General features: G+C 43.3%; 1 protein-coding gene across 1 annotated transcript in view; it reads right to left on the reverse strand.

Moving 5' to 3' along the window:
• Window positions 1–23,532, reverse strand: part of PLCE1 (phospholipase C epsilon 1) — a 249,379-nt gene that overhangs the window by 83,379 nt on the left and 142,468 nt on the right. Inside the window, exon 4 of the mRNA XM_045568895.1 lies at window positions 631–776. Coding sequence (XP_045424851.1) covers window positions 631–776 — 146 coding nt within the window. The remainder of the gene's footprint in view (window positions 1–630; window positions 777–23,532) is intronic.

A 23,532-nucleotide genomic window follows, 5' to 3' on the forward strand; every position in this document is an offset into this window, starting at 1 on the left:
CATTCCCAGCCAAGCCAGGTGACCTTGGGGGAATGACTTAACTCCCCTTAACTTCAGCTTCCTCTTTTGTATAATGTCAGAATAATAACAGTATCTACCTCAAAAAAACTGTTGTGAGAATTAAAGGATATAACGCAGGGAACATGCTTAGCCCAATGCTTGAAATATAACAAGTGTTGGATAATGATAAGCTAATATTATTGGATGCCAGTGGTCAGTGTTAGCCACTGTTAGTTCTCAGGGCAGTCGGTGGTCAAGAGCTGATGGTGCTGGAGCAATTCCATAAGGCAGAGCTGGGAGGGGACAGACAACAGTGGGGTTTATGGGGCAGGAAAGGGAATAGAGGGGCCGGTTATGGGGCTGATGGGGTTATGCAACCAGGTAACTTTACTCAGCGTGGCCAGAGCAGACACAGCAAAGTAGGATCATGAGTGGCCCACAGGGCTGAATTCTGCAGTGTCTTCGAGGGATGGGGCTTGTGGCACTGGAAGAGGGTAATGTATTTCCCACGGTAATTAATACCAATTGCCTGGCCTGGGCAAAAGTGGCTGCCTGGGCAAATTCATTCAGTGCCATCCAGCTGGTAAGAGGACGCTGTGCCAACATAACCGTATTCCCCACTGACCATACCTGAGGCCGGCCAAGAACTCCATGACAGCGTTGTAGTTGCCCATGTTCCAGCAGCATTTGGCCACATGCACCAAGTACGAGAAGACTTCGCGCTTCTCCTCCATGGAGCCGGCCGTGAGGATGAGCCACGTCACCCAGGAGCTCACCTGGAAAACACAGAGAGAGGCATTCAGTGAGACTGTGTCCTGGAAGCTTGATAACGATTTTTTCCACCAGAAAACTTTTTTTTTTTTTTTAAATCAATTTGGTATTAGGAAATGAAGGACCGAGCTGAAAGACCTGAAGTGAAACCCTAGCTCCATCATTGCTTTGAAAATGGGAAAGTCACTTAATCTCTTTGTATCTCTTCATGTTTAAAATAAGGAGGCTGAAAAGAGCAATTCACAAAATCCCTTTTGATCTAAACAAGTCCGTAAGACTATAAGAAAATAAAGCCTCAGGATAATTTTGATTGAAATATATTTTACCAATGGACATCAAAATTAGATGAAATCAGTGCACTTAGTCCATAAATTAATTTATCAAGTAGTAAAATATACAATATCAAGTGAAAAAATAAAATAATGTTGAGTAAGCTTTTACAAATATATTATCTACTGTGCTCCTCAAATGACAGTATAATGAGAAGAACAAATACTTACAGAGCACTAATTATGCACCCGGAATCATTCTAAGCACTTTATCTATCTTACCTCATTTATCTCTCACAGTGGTCCTAAGAGTCAGGGACTGTTGTCATCCTCAGAGACTTGCCTAAAGTCCTCAACCAATAGGTGGCAAAGCCTGGATTTGAATGTAGGGTGTCAGCTCCAGAGGTTTCACTATTAACCACTCGCTAAATGCCTAATGAGTATACATGAACTCTAATGTTCTGCAGCTCTGAGCATAAAGTTATTCTAACGTGGTTTATTTTTTTCTACTACACAGACTGGAGTATAATAGTCCACATTTGCATCCCCTCCTTATGATATGCAGCCTCTAAATCCCTAAGATACTTCATCCCTAAGACAATTTTGCTGCTGCCTTTATGTTGGGGCTTGGACACTGGTGTTCATCTAAGTTACTTTCTCCATCCTGGCTGATATCTGGATCAATGAGCTCAGTTGTTCACAGACCAAGGTCTTGGTCTTAACTCCACGTGGCCCTATTAGCTACACTTGGTTCAGCAACAGTGCTGAGACCTGGGCAGCAACTCCTTTCCCTGCCCTGAGTGAGTATGAGGCCCGAACAGAGAATTCATGGTGACCCACAACAAGGGCAGGCAATGAGTTCAAGGTCAGCCTCATACTACCCAGGAGTCAACAAAATGGTAAGAATCAATGGCATTTAGTGCTGGCAGCAACCACAGAGGGCAGTCCAACTCCATTTTTCCAGATCAAGAATCTATGGCTCATAAGAGAAGTGGCTTTCTGAGGTCACAGTTCTTGTTGGTGTCAAAACTAGGACTCTCAGTCCAGTGCTCTCTCATCTAATGAAAGGTGACAGGCTGGGCGCGGTGGCTCACGCCTGTAATCCTAGCACTCTGGGAGGCCGAGGCGGGTGGATCGCTCAAGGTCAGGAGTTGAGACCAGCCTGAGCAAGAGCGAGACCCCATCTCTACTAAAAAAATAGAAAGAAATTATCTGGCCAACTAAAACATATATATAGCAAAAATTAGCCGGGCATGGTGGCACATGCCTGTGGTTCCAGCTACCCAGGAGGCTGAGGCAGTAGGATCGCTGAAGCCCAGGAGTTTGAGGTTGCTGTGAGCTAGGCTGACGCCACGGCACTCACTCTAGCCTGGGCAACAGAGTGAGACTCTGTCTCAAAAAAAAAAAGAAAAAAGAAAAAGAAAGAAAGGCGACAGTTTCTTTAAACTTGGCTCTGGGTGGGTTCTCCCAAGTACTCAATTTGGGGCTGCACATTTGAAGACAGAGCTGGAATAAAAGGAGTAGATACTGAGAAGAGAACCAAAACATGATTAAAGAAATGAAAAATACAGAATGAAAAGGATTGTTTTTCAATGAAAGGTTGTTCATACCTCATTCCTATCCCTACACAGAAACAAATAGGGAAAGAGTAGCAACAGGGAGTTTTAGTGATAAAACAGGATTTATACTCTTGTCCCAGCCAGGAGCACTGGAATAACCTGCCTCTTCCCTTCCGCACCAGGCTGACCTAAAATGTGATGGGCCACCCGCCACCCCTGAGCCCAGCAGGCTTCCAGCATGCGCCTCTGCTTTCCACCTGCTCTGGACTTTGCTGGGCCCTCAGGTGACATCAGGAGAACAGATCTGGAATCAGACTGTGGGACAAGCCCTGGCCCAAGTCATCTCAGGAACACTCTGGGATTCCCAGACAGACCTTCTCCTGTGGCTATGGAAAATGCCTTACTGTCTGTTTTGTCCTGTCCCTGGTGACATTTCTGAAACCCTGGCTCACTAGAAATTGTTTTGCCAATAGAGACGGAATGTTGCTGGTACTTCCGTCCAATTCTTCCTTTAGTCTGACTGGCTTTCGATGAGCCCTGTCCTACCGTCGGAAGTCATCAGCAAACACTTAGAATCATAACCCTGTTGACTGTTTGAGTTGGAAATGCAAGTCCTTTTTCTCACAAATAACAATGAGATCCTGAAAAATTAAAACACTTTCTCAAAGTCACCCAACTCATTAGTTGTCCAGGCCTCTGGCTACATTCTTTCCAGGACTTTGGCTCCTTTCCTGTTGACGACGGCAAATCGGAGTCTCTGGAAAGTCACTGTTCTTTCAGGACCAGGCAGTGACTTCCTAGTCCAGTGACTGGAAAGGGTTAACTCACCTGCCCCTGGACAGGCCTGCTGCTCAGAGCAGGCAGAGACCACCGCTTGGTTCGTGCATCCAGATTTATTTCCTATCAGTCAAATCATTTTCCATACACTTTCCCACAATGCTAGGAAAAAAATAGCGATACCATATTTCACATGGAAACCTAATTTAATCCAACTGTTCCATCGCCCAGTGTAAGTCCCCAGGGCCCCTGGCTGCTGAGATTATGTAAGCACTGTTACCATAAACACACACCCGCCCCCCAACATCTGCTTACGAACTTCAGGGACAATTCTTATTAGGCACTAATGTATTCATAATTTTATAGGCATTAAATGGTGAGAGTGTCATTGCTAATTATAAAACAATAAATGACACAAAGAGGGAATGAAAATTCAGTGATGAATGTCAAAATTGTTGACCAAAGCATAAAAGGTGGTCGTATTTACTAAGTGGAAAATGGAATGTGTTGCCAATCCAGAAGGAATTTTGGGACACTGAAATCACACAGAAAACCACGAAAATTGTATGAAGTGCTATGGCTCAGGCACGGGGAGTGCTTCTAGAGCAGAAAGGTGCTAATAGTGGCAGATTATTCTGCCTTATTTCAGTAGACAGTAGAAAGCAGGAGGGAGTCTGGCTCCCAGCCAAATAAAAGCCTCTCCGGGAAGGCTCTGGGCTCACCCGGACGACCTTGACCCCTGGTCCACGTCCACAACTCCTCCACAATCTCCCCTCTCCAAATATTTTTTTTTTTCTTTCTTTTGCTTTTCTCAGTACTTTTAGGCCTAGCCAAACAGAACAGCTTGCTCTCTCTTCTCACATCAAATACCTTATTGGCGTCACACTAGCTCAGTTTGGAAGGAATGTTCTTGTACCTCTAAGAATGGCCGTTCCCTGGTCTACTATGTCTTGCTGTGCCCTCTCCATCTTGGGGATCTTGTATTGGTTATTCCTTCTATGGGAAGTCTTCCCCGTAAATACGCCAGCTTTTTCCTTTTCGTTTTTTTAGGAAACGGGCTCTTACTTTGCTGCCCAGGCTGATCTTGAACTCCTGAGCTTAAGCAATCCTCTTGCCTCAGTCTCCCAAAGTGCTGGGACTACCAGCGTGAGCCACCATACCTGGCCCGCGAGTTTTTTATTCATCTAACTCTTACTTTTCTTTAGGCAGTCAGGATCCTGGCCTGTGCCCCATGCTTTAGAAGGCCCCACACTGGCCCTCATCTGCCTGCAGGATAGAGGGAACACATGCACCCCTGGCTGTGTGCCCACTTCTAGATCATTCACCCGTGTATACTCAGGCCTCCCAAATCCCTGGCCCAACGGCCCAGGCCCACTTCTGCCCTGCAAGGGCCATTTATCTGGATCCGTCTTCCTGAGGGTAGATCACGACCCCGAGGCCTACAGCCTGGCCAGGGCAGGGAAGCAGTGGTGGTGGCGTTTGGGCAGAGTTTGACCTTGGGGCCTGAGGCGTCCACCCGCTGGCACACAAGCCAGGAAGGGAGGGGAAGGCAGGTAGCCAACAGGCTGGGGCCTCCTTTGTACTCGTGCACCAGCCCCCTAAAGGAAGGGGTGAGGCTGCCTTCAGGAATCTGATGAAAACAGCACTTTCTTTAGGAGAACTTCCCTGACTTCCCACCTGGACTATGTCACTGCTGTGTGTTCTTTAGTGCCCCCATGTCATTCCAACCCCAGTGCACATTTGGCGCTGTGTTCCTCCTGAAGGCAACCGCTGGGGCTGCTGGGCTCCCAGGTAGGTAACAGTGTCAACGACCTGTCAGGATCTGCCCTCTAAGTCTAAAAGAGAGTCGGCGAATGAGTGAGTGAATAGCTGAACGACTCTTACCTCCTCTAGGAAGGCTTTTCTGGTGGTTCACTGAGCACCTTAAGTTCAATTTCTTCCTGTTTCTCTTTGGCTCAATGGACCTGGAGTCCAAAGTTACGTCTGCACTTGGCTTCTCCCTGCTGCGTGGCTTTGCGTCTGGTTTATTTTTGTGATATGTGTGTGCCTGACCTTTCACATGGGTCTGTTCCGTCTCCCCCTGCAGACCCTAAGACCTCAAGGACAGAGACCATCTTTCCCACATGGCAGCACGGGGATGCTCAGTGCCTCTGGCCGGCAGGCAGGCCATGCGGGGTCCCAGGAGGCCACGGGGAAGGGAGGATTCTCAGCCTCCAAATGCTCAGGGATTATATTTGGGAAAAGGCCTAGTGCTGTTCCCAGGTCCAGAAAAAGTAGACAAATGACTTTCTGCCAATTTTTTTTTTTTTTTTTAATATGCTGAGCAGAAGTTTTCATAGAAAGACGATCCTTTGTAACGGGTATCTGGTCACTCTAAAGCTTGGGCTCAAATGATGAAATCTATTAAAGACAATGAAAGTCTGGATACAGCTGTTTTTAAGCAGTTTACGTGTAGTGCACATCCATAGCTGCCCTCCATGGAGCTTTACTAAAACCACCCTGGAACTAGAGCATGTGGGCATGTACACATGTACACACACACACACACACACACACACACACACACACACAACTCTGCCTAGGCAGTGCTCCTCGAATGTGGAGCACTGACATCAGAATCACTGGTGGTGGTGGTGATTGGGTATATTTGTTCAAACGCAGATTCCAAGGCCTTACTCAGACCTAAAAATCGGACTCTCTAACGGTGGAGCCCAGGAATCTGCATTTTTAGATAACCTTGCTGGTGATTCTTACATGCACTGAAGTTTGAGAACTCACCCAGGGGTTTAGTGTCCTTTTTCTACACCCCAGGGCCTCGAGTCAGAGCTCAAGCACCATTTCTGCAGTACCAGCATGATACTGTAAATCACCTCGTCTGGCCACATGGAGCTAACTGTACTGGAGATGGGACTGCAACCCATTTGGAACGAGGAAGGACAGGGGAGTGAGGCAGCAGAGCGTAGTAGTGGAGAACATGGGCATTGCAGTTGAGTGGACACTCTCAGTTTTCCGGTTTCCTTGTGCATGTCCCCGAGGCAAGCCATCTAACTGATCTGAGCTTCAATTTTCTTTCAGTAAAATGGGAATAAAATTGGAAATTACATCTAAAGATCTCAACACAATGCTCAGTGTGCAGTTAAGGGCTCAATAAATGTTCACTGCTGTCCTCTTGTATTTTCCTGGATAGAGCTGGAACCCATTCTACTAAGTGAAGTATCCCAAGAATGGCAAAATAAGCACCACATGTACTCACCATCAAATTGGTTTCTAAGAGCACATTTAGGAATAACATTAATCGGGTGTCGGGCAGATGGGAGGCGGGGAGGGGATGGGTGTATACATACATAATGAGTGCAATGCTCACTGATGGACATGCTTGAAGCTCTGATTCAGGGGCGGGGCAGGGGAGGCAAGGGCAATATACGTAACCTAAACTTTTTACCCGCATAATATGTTGAAATAAAAAAAAGAGAGAGGAAAAAAATAAAAATAAATAGAGAGATAAAAAAAATGTTCACTGCTACTGCTGCTGCTAGTACATCATTACTAGTATATTGTTTGTTACCTGAGTTGTAGAGAGGCTGAATTTCAGGTAACAGAACACAGAAATCCAGAAGAGTGGAATTTCTAAGTCTCACTTCCTAAATAGGACAAGTCTGGACCAGGAAGAATCTGTGATTGCCCTTAAAAGGGTTTGTGTCCTGAGCACAATCATTTCCTAATAGAAGGATAACTCACATGTTACATCTTCTCTGAAGCCTTCCCTGATGCCTTGCTAGGAATAAAATATCATTTTTTCTATTATAATTGCCAAGTCATATACAAATAGTTTTAATTGTCTTTATTTTTATTTTTAGAGATGGGGGTCTTATTATGTTGCCCAGGCTGGCCTCAAATTCCTGGGCTCAAGCAGTCCTCCTACCTCAGCCTTCCTCAGCAGCTGGGACTACAGGGGCATGCTACTGCACCGGCTGCGTATTTTACATATTTATATATATATATATGTATGTATTTTTTTTTTTTGACACAGGGTCTTGCTCTGTTGCCTGGGCTAGAGTGCAGTGATGTCATCATAACTCACTGCAGCCTCACATTCCTGGGTTCAAGTGATCCCCCTGCCTCAGCCTCCCAAATATCTGGGACTACAAGCATGCCACCATATCCAGCTAATTTTTCTATTTTTTTTAGAGATGGGGGTCTTACTATGTTGCTTAGGCTGGTCTTGAACTCCTGGCCTCAAATGATCTTCCCACCTCGGCCTCCCAAAGTACTGGGATTATAGGCATGAGCCACCATGCCCGGCCTATATGTACAGTTTTATAGTACCTTGTCCCAGACCAATTCTCCCCAGCTGTAAGCTCCTTAAAGGCAGAGGCTATGACTTATTCATGCCAGGATCTCAGTCCTGAAGATACAATAGCCAGCATGTTTCCCACGCCCAGGCATCCTCCTTGACATGAAGTGGGTGCAGAAGAGTCTCTTGAACTTCTTGTTCTACTTGGCACAGTTTCACTGATGACTCTGCTTAGGAGAGACAGAGATAGGAAAAGGGAGGGACCCAAAAATGGCTTCTCCAGAAGCCCTAAACACATCTTGGGTTATACTCCCTTCCCTTTCCGTCAAATTGCATCACACTTTTCTTCAGAACAATCTGTAAATCTCTTTTTTTAGCCTTCAAGGCTGACACCATCTGATCTAAATTTATACCTCCAGTAATAATTCTTAATCAGTTGCCCACCACTTATCCATCTGACATTCCAGTCCTACTACATACATCATTTTCTGTTCTGTGCCTATTCCTATCTCTAGGCCATTTCTCAGTCTGATTCTTTGTGAATATATAGGGAATTTTGTTTGTTTTACTTTGGCTGTCCGACATCTCCCCATCTTAATCTATGCAGATTACATGGGGCTGACCACACTCCTTCCTTCAGTCCTGGCCTCAGTGATTGGTTCAAAGATCGATCAGTATATGACCCAAGCCAGGCCAACTAGAGCCCTCCTTGAGTCTTTTGCTATCAGGAAAAGAGACAATCTTTTTGTTGCAATCATGAACTGTAAAGACATGAGCCTGGAGCTGCGGACAGTTGTCTTTGCTACAGTATCACAAGAGCCTGCCTGACAAATACATCTTGGCTTGAGATGCCCCTCCCTCTTCTAACAAACACGCATTATCTACTATGTACTATGCACCATGCTGGGCAGCAGTAAGCAAGATAGCCACAGTACTTGCCCTTGAGTAGTGTGGAGCCTCATGGGAGAAAATAACATAAGCAAGTAATTCAATAGCAGTATGATTAATACTGTGATCGGAGACGTACAAGGCCAACTTTACCCACCTATATTATATGCTGCCATCTTTAGGAGTCTGGTCTTTCTACCACTTCTTGGTCCCAGTCACCCTCCCAAAGAATTTTATTTATATCTCTATGGTAGTACTTATTCTTTCCACAAACAGTTACTGCATGCCTGTGAATTTGCAGGGAACTATGCTAGGCATGGGGGTGGGAGCAGTTAGAGCAAGAAAAGTCAGAAGCATACTCTGCTTTGAAATTAAATCAGTTGTGTCTATGTCCACCTTCTCCAAATTGTCAACTCCTTGAGGGTAGAAAACATGTTATTCTGGCCATCTTTCTACTGTTTTCAGAGTGTCTTGCCCACAGTTTGCAAAAGATCATTCTTTATTCTCAAATTCTTCAACTATAAATTCCTTAAATGCTGTACTCAGAAATTGGGTTCTAAATTCACTAAAGTTACTGTTTTAAAATCAACTAGAGAAAATATTTTGATTGGGATATGCAAATACAATTTCTAGTTAAATGGACTTTGGAGAGTTGCCAAAAGTTATGCAGAACGTATTATGCTCTTTTCTCTTGCCACACTCAATGGAATTGAATAGATCTTCATTGTGAGCCAACTATTAAATGCTATTCAAAAGGAAGCCTCATCTCATATATATTCTCCCCTTTTGTAAAAGTATTTATTGATAGCCCTAGAATAGGGCCTTGGTTATTTCATCCCATTAAAATCCATCACTAACAGTTTACATAAAGTCTTGATATAAGGGAGCTATTAGCTCCAAACTATCCTGGTCCTATTGCAGGGCTATTTATGAATCAATTTCTTTTCCTCTTTGCATAATACGACAGCTCCACTGTGTTGGGCATGCACTTATGAGAGGCACCGTGTTTATCCCATTTAGTCCTCTCAGCCCTGTGCAACTGGTACTAATACTGTTCCCATTTTACAGATGGGGAAGCTGAGATTCAGAGTGGCCAGACTGGCTGGCCCAAGGTGATACACCTGGAAACTAGGAATGAGCCAAATCAAAAGCCTGTGAGTTTAGCCTACCATGCTCTATCACTTTTCATTTTCTCTCTTAGGATTAGACGCAAAGGTACACTAATTGCAGCTTTGTGCTCTGGACAACCACCCTGATCTACTGGGGAAAGAAATGCCTCAGCAAAGACCATGCGGAGCCCAGCTCCAAAATCTGAGCAATGTGGCCGAGTCTCATCACTTTAGAAATGGAATGTTAGCACTCCAAGAAGTCACAGAGAATGCAGCATTGGCACTTGCTGTTTTTTTTTTTTTTACCAACATTCCTATCCTGTCACCCATCTAAAATGTTAAGGTTTCTATGACATGCAGAACAGGACAGGGTCCTCCTGAATTAAAGCATCTGGAAGGGGAAAGAATGTATGGGAGTAGACCTCTGAGAGTCCATCCGTGCAGCTCACTCATGGGAGATAATTTTCCCCGAGATAATTGGGAAGCAGAGAAGGACGGTAGTGGTAGACTTCTCATCTGTTCTGGAATGGGCGGGGCACATCCTGATTTTCCCTGAGTGATGGACAGGACATGGCTTACTCAAGTTCCCCCGATGGGGAGGCCACTGGCCATGGGCCACACTGCCTGGGAAAAGGGCATGAGTGAAATTGTCTTCCAGGGCCACCAGGCAGGACCAGGAGGTTTGGAGATGTGCTGTGAATCACTCTGGGTCCCAGGGCAGGTGGGCACCTGCCACAAGCAAGCAAAAGTGTGCGGGGAAAATCGGTTTTTTATTTGTAGTGAAATACAAGTTTTACCCATTGCAATGCAGATGGGGAGCAAGTAGGAGACTAACAACCAAATCAGCACTAATGATCAAGCAGGAAGGAGAAAATAGAAGGGAATAAAATGGTTTGCCTGTGTGCATGTTCCCCTGAAGACAAATCTGGGTGAAGAAACAAAGGATATTGGCATCCCACCAAGATCAGTTACATCCTGGCTCCACTGGACACTGGAAGATATAATAGATCATTAAGAAGAAGCTAATTAAATCTGTCTGTGCAGTACATATGTGTAGGGGTGAGCTTCTGGGAATGAAACTTGTTAGGGAATAAATCTGATGAAAACTTGAATTCTATCTCAACTTCTCTGTTCCAGTGTAGAGAAGGGTGTGCGCTCGGGAGGGAGGAGAGTATATGTAACAGTGAACAAAAAAGGATTTGGAGCCAAAGAAATTGGATTTGGAGCCAAGGTTCACTTCTTGACTCTGTCTTTCACTATTTCTGTGACCTCGATCAAGTTTCTTACCTACTCTGAGACTCAATTTCTTCTCCCATAAAACACCCTGTATCATAGAAGTGTGGTGATTAATAAAAGGGATAATATATATAAAGGGCTCTGGTGCTTGTAGCACCAATAATGTGCTCAGTAAATGTCAACTCATATTGCTAATTAAAAATAATAATAAGCAGCTCTTTCTTCAAGATGTAACACTTGTAGAAACAATGTTAGTCTTTCTATTACAGTGCCAGCTTCCCTTCTCTGTTTAGCAGAGAATGACTTTCCAAGGATTAGATCCTCCAAAAGAATGGTCTTTGTTTCTTTGTTTGTTTGTTTGTTTTTTAGAGACAGGGTCTCACTCTGTCCCCTAGGCTGGAGTGTAGTGCTGTGATCATAATTCAGTGCAGTCTCCAACTCTTGGGCTCAAGCGTTTCTCCTGTCTCAGCCTCCTGAGGAGCTGGGACTACAGGCATGCCACCATGCCCAGCTAATTTTTAAATTTTTTGTAGAGATGGGTCTTGCTATGTTTCCCAGGCTGCTCTTGCACTTTTGAGCTCAAGCAATCCTCTCACCTTGGCCTCCCTAAGTGGTGGGATTAGAGGCGTGAGTCACCACACTTGGCCCCTTTTTTTCTTTTAAAGAGGCCAGAAAGGAGAGGCAGAGAGAAGAGAGAAAGAGGACAAGAAGAATGTTCAGAAAGAACATATGATTAGAATATCTAAAGACAGTTGGCAGTGAGGGGTGGGAAGCAGGAGATGAACAAGGGGTCTGAGTTGGGGCTCTCTGAGGAAGTGGGGACACATGGATGTGGTTTGGTAGCTGGGCAAGTCTTGGAAAAGTAGAGGTCACAAATGGTTCTGAAAGGGCAGCCACCCTGAGAACCCAGGGCCTTTGTCCAGGGAACATCAGGTACATTGGACTGCGGTGACAACATTCGGAATGGGATTAAACCATATCTTAAGATATTGGTCATTCTGACATCTTTCTTGCTTAGTGAAAAGGTCATCTTTGCCAGGGAAAGAGCAGATCCCAATTCTGAGTAAAAACCAACAGCGCTGTTATGTGAAAGGCAAAAATTCTAGGACGTTCAGCACAGGATAAAATTACTGCATGTGTCTCACCAACTACCTAATCTATAAAAATAAACAGTGACTGTCGTGCGATGAGATTGTGTAACTTCCGTGGTGGAGCAATGCAGAGGAACTGGAGACCGACAGCTGAGAGCACGGAATTCAGTGCAGGGAGTCAGACAAGTGTGCCGCGGCCTGGCTGCAGCACTCCCACGCTGCACTCGATACTTCATTGTCTTGTTTGTTGCCGGGCCTGCTTGTTCCTATGTGCCCCTGCAGTGTCAGATTTTGAAATCTTGATGAGCAGACACTTGATCTGCCAGTTTTGAATTATTCCCACGTGTCCTGCACATAGTAGGTGTTCAAGAAATATTCCAGCAGCTGTTAACCCTTTCTGCTTCAAAGGCCCCAGATAGAAACAGGTCAGCAATGTTTTCTGATACTGTTTCCCAAACCATGTTCGGGGGACATGTTCTACCAGATGTTAAGTATTTTGTGCAGAAAGTATCTAGGAGCCATATAAGTTCAGGAATTGCAGCAATAAATAAAAGTTTTTCTATTGACAGGATTTCTTGGCAACTTTAATATGCTAATATGCATGATAAATTTCTAAGAAGCAACTAATATTTAGTGTTTCCCAAGTTCTTTGGACCATGTGATTTTTTTTTTTCCAAAGGAACACTTAATAACAAGAACCCTACAATATTGGCACTGGGTCTCTCTGAGCTCTTTTAGCCTGAAGTAGACATAGCCTGGGGCTTGTCTCTGTCACTGGAGATCCTCCACCTGCATGTGGCCGATCTGAAAATATACTCCTTCATCTCTAGAACCTGCTTGAGGTGGGTGGGCAGCAGCATAGGGCTTTATAATTGATTTCATAAATCCAGAATCAATAAGTCATTGGAGGAATTCTAAAACCAAGACACAAAGGAAGATTTTTCTCTATAATCCAAAGTGAGGAGATTAAGGTCAACTATTGTTTCACAGCCAAGGCTGTCGTGAGGAAATAGCCCAGAGAGCAGGCCAGCTTTTAGCCATGTGGTTCTGCTATGCAATGTGACAACTAATAAATCAATGGACCTTAGAATGTTTGAATTGAAAGAGACCTTACACGTAATTCAGTCCATTTCCCTTATTTGATAGATGAAGAAACAGAGGACCCAGAGAGGTTAGGTGACTTGCAAAGGTTACCCAGCTAGTGAGTGGCAGTGCTAGGGCAAGACCCCAGGTCTCCTGACCTCAGGACACCTGACAGTCATAACCTGTTGGGCTTAAGTTATCTCTGCGCTGAGGTTCTGATGCACCATGGCCCACCCTCCCTCTGTGGGTGCTCAGGGGCAGGCTCACCTGGGTGAAGAAGTGGTGCATGCTGGGAAGGAGGGAACCTAGTGTAGAGGTGATGGGGAGGGGAAGAACAGCGAGCCTGAGATGGTGGCAGTAGGCCCTAGTTAGGCAAAAGCTGAGGAACAAAAGGCAGAAGAATCAAGGCCATAAAAACAAGGTGCCCAGCGCAGGGCCTGCCACACTCGGCCCTCAGCAGGCTGAGTGGAGTCCAAGAGGTGGCAGTGGCGGCTGACATGTCTGCCAGCTATGCCCTGCAGCGTGGGCCCCAGAAGGGAAAGGGTCGGGGAGAATGGAGATTTGGGGCACAATTCTAGATGGGAGGCCCTAAGGAAAACAGGGGAGAGACACTGGTGGAGTTGTTGTTTGTCTTCCTAGGGATGGCAGGAAAGGGAGAGGTCAAAGGAAGAAAACCTCACGCTAGGATCTGTTTCAGGAAGGGAGGGCTCAGCTGCTCCCCAGCTGCTGATTCCGGGCTAGAGACCCTGACCCACAGCTCAGTGGGCATAAACCCAAGGGCAGGAGCTACAGAAATTCACAACCTTGGAACTGGGGAGGCTGAAGTGAGCGTCAGACCAGCAGAGGAGGGGATTTATTTTGGAGTTTGGGGTCTAGAGGCCTGGTAATTTAGGGGCTACATGGGTCCTTGACAAAAGGCAGTAGAGGTCAAATACCAGCCTTGCTTTTCATGTAGAGAAAGGGTGAGTTTTAATCTTGGAAGGGTAAAGGCATGTTTTATATTTGGCTCAAGAAATCTCTTTAAAGCAATGGGGAGTGCTTAGGGTGTAGATAATAGAAACTGAAAAGTAAAAAAACACCATTTGAGTATTAGAAAGTGACATAACTTATATCAAAAAAACCTCCCAAACCAAATTATTAATAAAACAAAAAAAGATCATGTTTTTTGCATGTTGACCATACAAATATTCTGCACTTGATGCTGTAGGGGAACCCAGGTTTGAAGTCAGAGGTGCTGGCTTCCAGTCCCAGTGCTAACATTTACTAGCTGTGTGACGCTGGGCCAATTACTTAATATCTCGTCTACGCCTTCAACTCAGAGCAGGCCTATGAATAGCTCCTATGTTACAGAATTGTAGGATTAAAGGAAATAATGTGAAAGTGTTTTATATACTTGTAAACACAGCAGAAAGGTTAGCCAATTTTACTAATATTAATGATTTCCATATATGGCATTTAGTTTTGTGAAGCACCTGCATTTAACATGGTATTTCTTTGAACTTGGAAATTACAGTTTTTTAAATGTCTTCTTACATTTTCCTTGCTGTTCCGCTATTTAGTCCCTCCTGGGTCTCTCTGCTGAATAGCATCATTTCTTACACTCGTGCATGGAATATACTTACATTATAGCCAGCCTCATGCTTCAAATTCTATGTTTGTTTTGGTTTTTTGTAGAGACAGGGTCTCACTATGTTGCCCAGGCTGGTCTCGAACTCCTGGGCTCAAGTGGTCCTCCCACCTTGTCCTCCCAAAGTGTTGGGATTACAGGTGTGAGCCACTGCATCTGGCCCAAATTCTATGTTTTTATATCTTTCCTGGGACAGGCAGGAAATTATTAAAAGACAATATTTTTTATGTCCATGAAGTACTACAGGCAAATTGACAGATGCTAATAAGAGAACAAAAAGCAAATTTTGCTATGAATTGATGAGAGTTGAGTATATAATATAAAAGAAAAAATATCTGAAAACTAGATATTTTCATATAAAAATCAACTAAAATACTTCTTTCTATTTCTCCTGTTTTTCTCAATGCTGAAAAACAGTCAAAACTGAAATGTTTTAGCCAAATATTATCTGAAACAAAATTGGTATGCATACATTTTTTTCCTTTTAACTCTAAATAAGTAGACTCCAGCCTTCTATCAAATATATCCACCACCTGTAAAACATAAACTCAGGCCCAAATTTCCTAAAAATGCTGGAAATGTTTTAGTGTTTTAGTGATAAAACCCAGATGTCCTATTTTACATGCCCTGAAAAAAAAAGAAACATACAACCTTACATAGACCTCTGACCATTTTAAATCTGATTAAACTCTATGCCAAACAAGGATTGGAAAGAGTATGATGTTTGTACAAACAATCCTTTAAAAAATATTTTTCAAATCCACTTAAATGTTCTAGAAAACTCCTGAAATGTGAGCCAGAAATATTTATCTACATTCCACCCCTGCACGGCAGCGTTAGTTTGGGGTCATGTGTTGGTGTTTGGAGCAGGAATCATGGGTGATGATTAGGTTTGTTCTCTAACCTGCGTTTTTAGGCCTGAGTGCAATGAAGCCCGAGTCCAGTGATTCTTAAACATAGCTCCGTTTCAGAACCACCTGGGAGAGTTTATTAAGAATACCCAGTTGCAGACTGCACCGTTTAGTGTCTAATTCAGTAGATCTGGGAGGGAAATAGGAATCCATCTTTATAATGATTCTGATAAACCTTGTGTTTGGGAACCACTGATCTAGGGCCCTGGCCATTCTCAACCTTAAAACGTGCATAAGAATTGCTGGGGATCTTGTTAAAATGCAGATTATGATTCAGGCGCTGGGGGTGGGGGCAGAAGATTCTGCATTTCCAACAAGTTCCCAGATCCTGCTGCTGCTGCTGCTGGTCTGGGGACCACACAGTGCATGTCACTCTCAGGCTGCTTCTGGCTCTTTCAATTTGGAATAGTTCCTCTGTCGTTCCCTGCCTTTTCTGTCTCGTGTAATGGCAAAGCTCACAGGCCTTGCGTGCTGGAGGATGGCCCTCAGCCTGGGTCCACGGGGTGTTTCACGACCAGCCTTAGGTGACGCTGTCTGGCAGGAATACACAGGAGGAAGCTGGGCTCTGCTCGGTGCAGGGCACACAGGGCACATGATGCAGACCCTCTGCCCTGGGGCTAGGAACCTTGACCACCTGGTCAGGTTGGTATCTGCAGGGGTCTCCACCCTAAAGTCACCACTTTCCCTCTGGCAATTTATTAGTATTTCATGTGGAGATATCCTTCATGAATTGTAATGTTTTCCCACTATATTGGCATCCATTACTATTAATATCATTATTTATTCTGAAGCTCAAATTATCCCAAAGTGTTCCCTGGGTCCTTCTGACATGTTTCCGTCATCGTTTGAGCATTTCCTTACTTTCTGGCATAAAAACATGTTTCGGATTTATCTTTAATTTTCCCCACCCCAGCAGTGGAATCAGCCATTTCTCCAAGAAGCCCTGGTTTCTTTTTAGTGAAGGATGGAATTTAGAATCCAATATCCGTGTGCTTAATGTGCATGTTGCTACTGGAGTGTCATTGCTTTGAGGTCCCCTAATCAGACAGAGCTTGAAAAAAATATATACATATGCACACATCTATAACTATTCCCTTATTTATCTGTGTATATATATTAAAAATATACATTCATAAAGAATCTGTATTTCCAATTTAACATCTCAAGGTTCTTTCTAGTCTTCCTCCTTTTTGTGTTATAAATACCTGTTCTAATAGTGAGAAACCTGGCTCTCGTATAGTTGTCCTAAATATATTTAACTTATATACTTAGTCATTTCAATTATTTGCTCAAAGTAACCAAGCTCTCAACCAATTGAGCCTTCTCTTCTGTCTACAACCTACATGTCTCCTTTGCCACCCTGCACTGGCGAGTGCTGGGGGCGTGTCTCTGACATGCCACTGATGTGCCTCTGACATGTCACTGATGTGCCTCTGTGCCCTGCCACACCCCTCCCTACCTGAGCCACACCTGCCCCCAGGTCTTCCACGCTGGTAAAGAAAGGGAAGATGGGAAGGCTGTTCACCCTTTGTGAATGGTTTAATAGCGTCCATTATGTAATAATAGTTTGTACGTTTGAGCTACATACCACGGTTAATAAATTCATAACTGTGAAAGTAAATTTGACCTTTTATTAAAGCATTTACCAATGAAAAAGTAAGCATTAAACCACTTAAAACATATTTGTGTGTGTGAGAAAGAGAGAGAGAGACAGAGACAGCTGAACTTTAAAGTTGTAAAGAACTTTAGAGGTCTCTTAAATGGTTTCAGATTTGGGGCCCTCAAGGCTGTGTGCTTAGGATACAACACTGAGTGAGCAGAGCTGCTCTGGATGAACAGAGGCTGGCAAGGAGTAGGGCAGACTCTTTTCAAGGAATATCCCTTAGGGATCCCCAGAACATCACTTGAACACCACTGGTCTGGTCCAACCCCTTAATCTCTAAATAAGAGAAAGCCGGCTTTACCAACCACTTTGCTATTCGCTTTGAAATTGGCAAGTTCAAATGTTTGGCCACATAGATTTGTCCACTGTTCACGGTTGATGCATGGCCAGGAAGCACCCACAGGGCCAAGCCGTGAGGAACAGACTAATACAGATCAATGAAAATGAATCAACCACAGCTACACACATCGACATGGATGAATTCCAAAAACAGGGCTGAGTGAAAGAAACAAGTTAGAAAAGATTACATACAATTTGATAAACCCTGAAATGACTTCCCATATCATCTGGGCAATGCTGAAAGCACTTACAAACACCTACTCGGCTCTGCAGACTGGGCCCTCTGACCTGCTCGCCTACTGCTTCCCTCCCGTGCCCTCCAGCTCACCCCTACCCCAGCCACACTGGCCCCCTAGAATATGCCAGGCGCACTTCCCACATGGCATCTATGCTTGCAGTTCCCTCTGTCTGGGATTTTCTCCCTTCGCATATCCAGTTAGCTCCCTCCATCAACCCCTTCCTTCTTTACTCAAAGACTAGCCTCTTAGTGAGGCTCTCCCTCACTGCCTGCCTGGGGGTTGCAATAGCCACCCCTCCCCAACACGCCCTCTTCCCTGCTTGATTTTTCTCCCTGGCACTTATCATACCATACACTCATCTCATTTATCTTATCCCCTGTCTCCATCTAAATAGAATGGAAGCTCCATGTGGGTAGGGATTTTGATTTGTTTTTTCACTGCTGGGTTCCCAGAGCCTAGAACAGTGCCTGGTACATAGTAGGCACCCAATTAATATTTCTGGATGAATGAATGAATGAACAAATGAATGATATTCCTGGAATGGCCTAAAGAAGCAACCAAAAGTGCCGGCCAACCGATGACAGGAGGAAGCGCTTATTTTCAATTATCCTGGATGAGAATAGTCGTTTTTGGCAGCCTGCCTCTGACATAATTCCAGTTGACAGATGAACAGATGAACCCACTTAGGAATCTGGGGATGCTCATCCTGCAAACAGCGTTAGCATGCTGCCCTCGTCACAAGAAAGTGTTTTAAGGAAGCCACAGTACATTTGTTTCCTAATGGAGGTGGCCAACTGGCAACTTCTGCCTTCAGACTCTTGCCAGCTAGTCCTCTTTGCCATGTTCTATTTATTTAGTCATTCAACAAACATTTGTGGAGCAATGTCTAAATGACAGGATTGCACTAGGGCATCGTGTGCATAACTTTCTTCTTTTCAAATTTATTTGCACGCAACTCTACTTCATCTTCTTTCTCTTTCTTTCTCCCCTACTCCCTAGGTCCCTGGTTTAATCTTTCTTAATGAAAGTAATACATATTTATTGTAAAAAAAATCCAATATCACAGTATTCTCTATAGTAGGAAATGAAATTCCCTTCTTCCTTCCCCTGCTATGGGTCAGCATGGTAATAAAATTTCTTGGCCCTCTCTGCAGGTACATAGGTGAGAGTGCCCTGGGAAATAGAAAGGTAATAGGGAGGAGAATTTCCCCAAACCTGGATTACTTTTATATATAAAATGACTTCCTAAGAATCTCAATTTCCAACTGTCATGCTTGTCAAAAGCTTAGCTAAGGCAGTTGGTATTCAAGAAGCACATCCTAAGGGTCATGTGAGGCATTTGTTCCTTAGATTTTGTAAGCTTTATTCCTCCACCAAGGAAGAATGTCAGTAAGCAACACATCTGGATTAGATTACCTTAGCTCCCACATCATATCTTTAGGGTCATGCCTTTTTAATTACATCCTTTTATTAAAGGTCACTATAAAATATGGCCATAGGGAGATTGTTTCTGCAAATGTTCCTCTCCTCAAAACTGCTCTTGAAGACACCATCCATTTTTTAATGGGACCATGTATGACATTCCTCCCAGAGCTCCAGCAGAGAGCTTGAATTTTCTGATGATTTGGTGTGCTGCTGCTGCTTCACCTGCTTTCTCTCTTTCCTCTTTTTCCCCCTGCGTTCCCCACTCCTCTTCTCTTTCTGATAATCAGAATGATATAATCCATCCTATCACCCTTTTTGCCTAGGTTGCCAGGAAGCTCTGATCAACTTTTTAGTCAGTGGCATCTGTTTCCTTTGCCTAGTCATTCTTTCTTGCATGATTCTAGCCTTTTTATTCTACCATTTTAAAAAGGTTCCTAATACTTTTTTTTCTTTTTTACAAATAGGAAGAAACATAAATAAGACATTAACAAACAGTCCAATGCTGACATTTTACAATTTGTAGGTAAGGAAAAGAAAATAAGGGCCAGAGAGATTGCCTTTGCTAAGAGCTATAAATAGCTAGTTAGTAGAAGACTTCAGATGAAAGCCTAAGGGTTCCTGCCCTTTCTGTTACCTGAAATTGTTTCAAATTAAAGACTAATATTTCTCTTGTCTTTGCATGATATAGATATTTACTCAGCATGTTTTCCTTTTAATTTGGCTCTTGGGAAGGGAAACCAAGGCAGCGGTCTCTTTGCTCTTCTCACCAACCATCACCATCAAGGAAAGAGGTTGGCAGAGCGCAGGAGGGAAATAGATGTGTTCTCACCTCATTTCACTTCTACATAGCGGGAGACTCAGCTCCAGCAACCTATCCAATCCATGTGAGACTTCAGATATAATTATGGATATGTGAATGAAATATCTTTAGAAGTCAAAATGGGCCAGGCACAGTGGCTCATGCCTGTAATCTCAGCACTTTGGGAGGCCGAGGCAGGAGGATCATTTGAGGCCAGGAATTTGAGGTTGCAGTGAGCTATGACTGTGCCACTGCACTCTAGCCCAGGCAACAGAGTGAGACCCTGTCTCAAAACAAGCAAACAAATAAACACACAAAAAGAAGTCAAAATGTTCCTGAGTATTGAGTTTTTGGTATGGAGGATGAGGTCATCAAAAGGAAAGAAACAGTAAGTTTAATGCAAGCTGAAGAACTCTACATTTTAAAGTTTTAAAAATGGTAGTTTATACTCCCAAGCCAAGTGTGATCAATTGGATTTAAAATAATAATGTCTGCTTAAAATATTAATGCAAAGTAAAAATTCCTATTTGCAACTTTATATTTCCTTGTATGGAAATAAACGGCCAATGGAAAGATGGGTCCAGGAGATGCTCACTTGGATAAATATTCAGAATGGTCTGATGCAGGTCAGTGCCCTGGAGGAGGGGGTCACAGCTGGGAGCAAACAGTGTGACAGAGCCATGATCCATCCACCTAAAGTGCCACAGTGTGTAGGGGCTTTGGAGGGACAGAGACGACCCTGGATTCTAGCCCTCCCACTAGTGTGAACTCAGACATGTTTTCTAAGTTCTTTGAGCTTCAGCATTCCCATCTGTAAAATGGGAAGAACCCTAGGACTGTGCAGAGGATTTAATAAGGCTCCACATACAACGTGAAGCATGTAGCACAGTGCTGACTTAAGTGTTCAACTAATTGTAGCTATTACCATTATAAGTCAGGCTAGAGTGACTGTCCTAGCCAGACAATAGCTATGTTACTTAACCAACTAGGCAAGAATCATAAAGGAAAACCTGAGAGGAAACAGTAGTTACATAAGGTAATAAAACAGGTGCTGGGTAAATTTGGCAGAGGACGGACTTAACTCCTTGGGGCTGAGGTGGCTGCAGAGATGACAGTTTTTGGACTCAAACTGATCCAGACATGTTGGGATGAATCAAATCAATGAATAAACTCTGCGCCTGGTCATTGTCTAACTTTACCGTCCTTATATAGCTTGTAGCCCAGGGGCCAAGGTTTCCTCACACTGTCATCAAGTCATAAGTGGCTGTCTGAGTGCAGAATGTGGCAAAGTTCCTCCAGAGAGTGACAATGGGGAAAGATCCCAGGCACTGCCCAAGAAGAAGGAACCCTGACAAACGGGGTGGCAGGCAGCCCCAAGGCTTGTGGGTTACGGGTGGGGGAGTCCCAGCTTCCATGGGGGGGTGGGAGGTGGTGAAGTTCTTGGCTCAGTTTTGTCACAGACAGTGATCTGGATCTGAATGTAAAAACATCTTGCCAGAAACTTTCTGTTACAGGAAGCTCACTGGAAGGCAATGAAAGATTACACTGCTACATATCCTTTAAAGGAATCACTCTTATCTTCGTGGGGGTGGGGCGGGGGGAAGAGTACTTGCAGCCAGGAATAAATAAAGTTGATAAAAGGAATATGGGAGTTTTCCCTTTGTGTAAAACATCTTGACAGATGGAGCTAGATGGTCCAGATGTTTATTATGTGTACATATTCTACACGTGGTAGTCACATGAAACAAATACTACGCTCTGTAACACTTGTGAGTTGATCTTATTTGTTAAATTGAAGAGCAAAACTAAATAACTAACATTTAAGAGAACAAACACACTAAGAACCAGGTGAAGAACAAACAAATAAACAAAAAGAACAAACTGAAACCAAGCTGGACTTTGTCTTGAACTTGGCAGAAAGAGCGGTCTTTGATTTTGTGCCTGATACTTTGAATGGCTATCTGCTGGATTTTTATTCTTTTTTACAAATTATTTCTTCATATTTCTTTGAGTTTGGAAAGGAAATGCCCCCAAAATATCTATAGTCATCTTTTTCTTTGAGTATCTCAGCAACAACAAAACAATCATAATAAATGTTTCACTTGAGGCTCATATAATCATTCAATGTCATATAACATTAAAATAACATACTTTGTTAAAAATTTCATCAAGATTAAACCGAAAGTCTTCAGAGAATATTTTTCAGTGGGACAAAGTGTTCTAAATAAACCAATGAAATTTTAGGTCTTTCTATTTCTCTTTACTTTGTGAAAGCAGATATCTTTTTAAAAGGTTTCTTCTTACTTCAGAATATTTTTAGATTTACATAAAAATAGCAAGAATAATACAGAGAATTCGTGTACACCTGGCACCCAATGTCCCCTTTTATTAATGTCTTAGCTTAGCATGGTACATTTGTCACAATTAATAAAATAATATTGATACATCATTATTAACTAAATTCTATATTATGTCTCAGTTTTTACCTAATATCTTTTTTCTATTCCAGGATCCCATCCAGAATACCACATTATATTTAGTCATCATATCTCCTTAGGGGCCTTTTAGTTGTAACAGCTTCTCTGACTTTGCTTATTTTTAATGACATTGATATTTTTGAGAGGTATTGGTCACGTATTTTGAAGAACGTCCTTAAATTGGGATTTGACTTATGTTTTTTTTTTTTTATTATGGTTAGACTGGTGTTAAGGTTTTGTGGGAGGAAGATCACAGAGGTAAAGCGCCCTTCTCATCACATCCTATCAAGGGAACATACTATCAGTGTGATGTATCCCTGTTGATGCTGATGTTGATGTTGATGACCTGGCTGAGGTAGTATTTGTCAGGTTCCTCCACTATAAAGGTACTCATTTTTCCTCACTTTCCATACTGTACTCTTTGGAAGGACATCACTATGCACAGCTCACACTTAAGGAGTGTGGAGTTATGCTCCACCTCCTAGAGGGTGGCATAGTCATAAGTTATTCAGAATTCTTTTACAAAGGAGATTTGTCTATTCTCCCCCATTTATTTATTTGATCATATCAGTATAGACTCATGAATATTTAATTTATACTTTTGGCTATAATATAGTATTCCTTTGCTGCTCAAATTGCTCTAGTTTGGGCCATTGGGAGCTCTTTCAGTTGACTCCTTTGTCTCTTTGACATGCCCTGTGACTGTGTTTTTGCTGGAACACTTCCTTAATGTCTAGCATGGTGCCACTAGATGCTCCAGGGTCATCCTATATATTTTCTTCTTCAGTCCTAGAATCAGCTATTTCTCCAAGGAACTGTGGTTCCTTTTATTGGAGAATGGTATTATAAACCAAGATCTGGGTACAAGGTGTGCTTGTTGCTACTGGGGTGTCAGTTGTTTTCATGTCCTCTCAGATGACAGAGTGAGGAAATAAATGTCTGTATACTAACCTGCTTATACACATGTACCTATCA

This window comes from Lemur catta, chromosome 14, assembly GCF_020740605.2.
Source record: "Lemur catta isolate mLemCat1 chromosome 14, mLemCat1.pri, whole genome shotgun sequence".
Classification (NCBI taxonomy): domain Eukaryota; kingdom Metazoa; phylum Chordata; class Mammalia; order Primates; family Lemuridae; genus Lemur; species Lemur catta.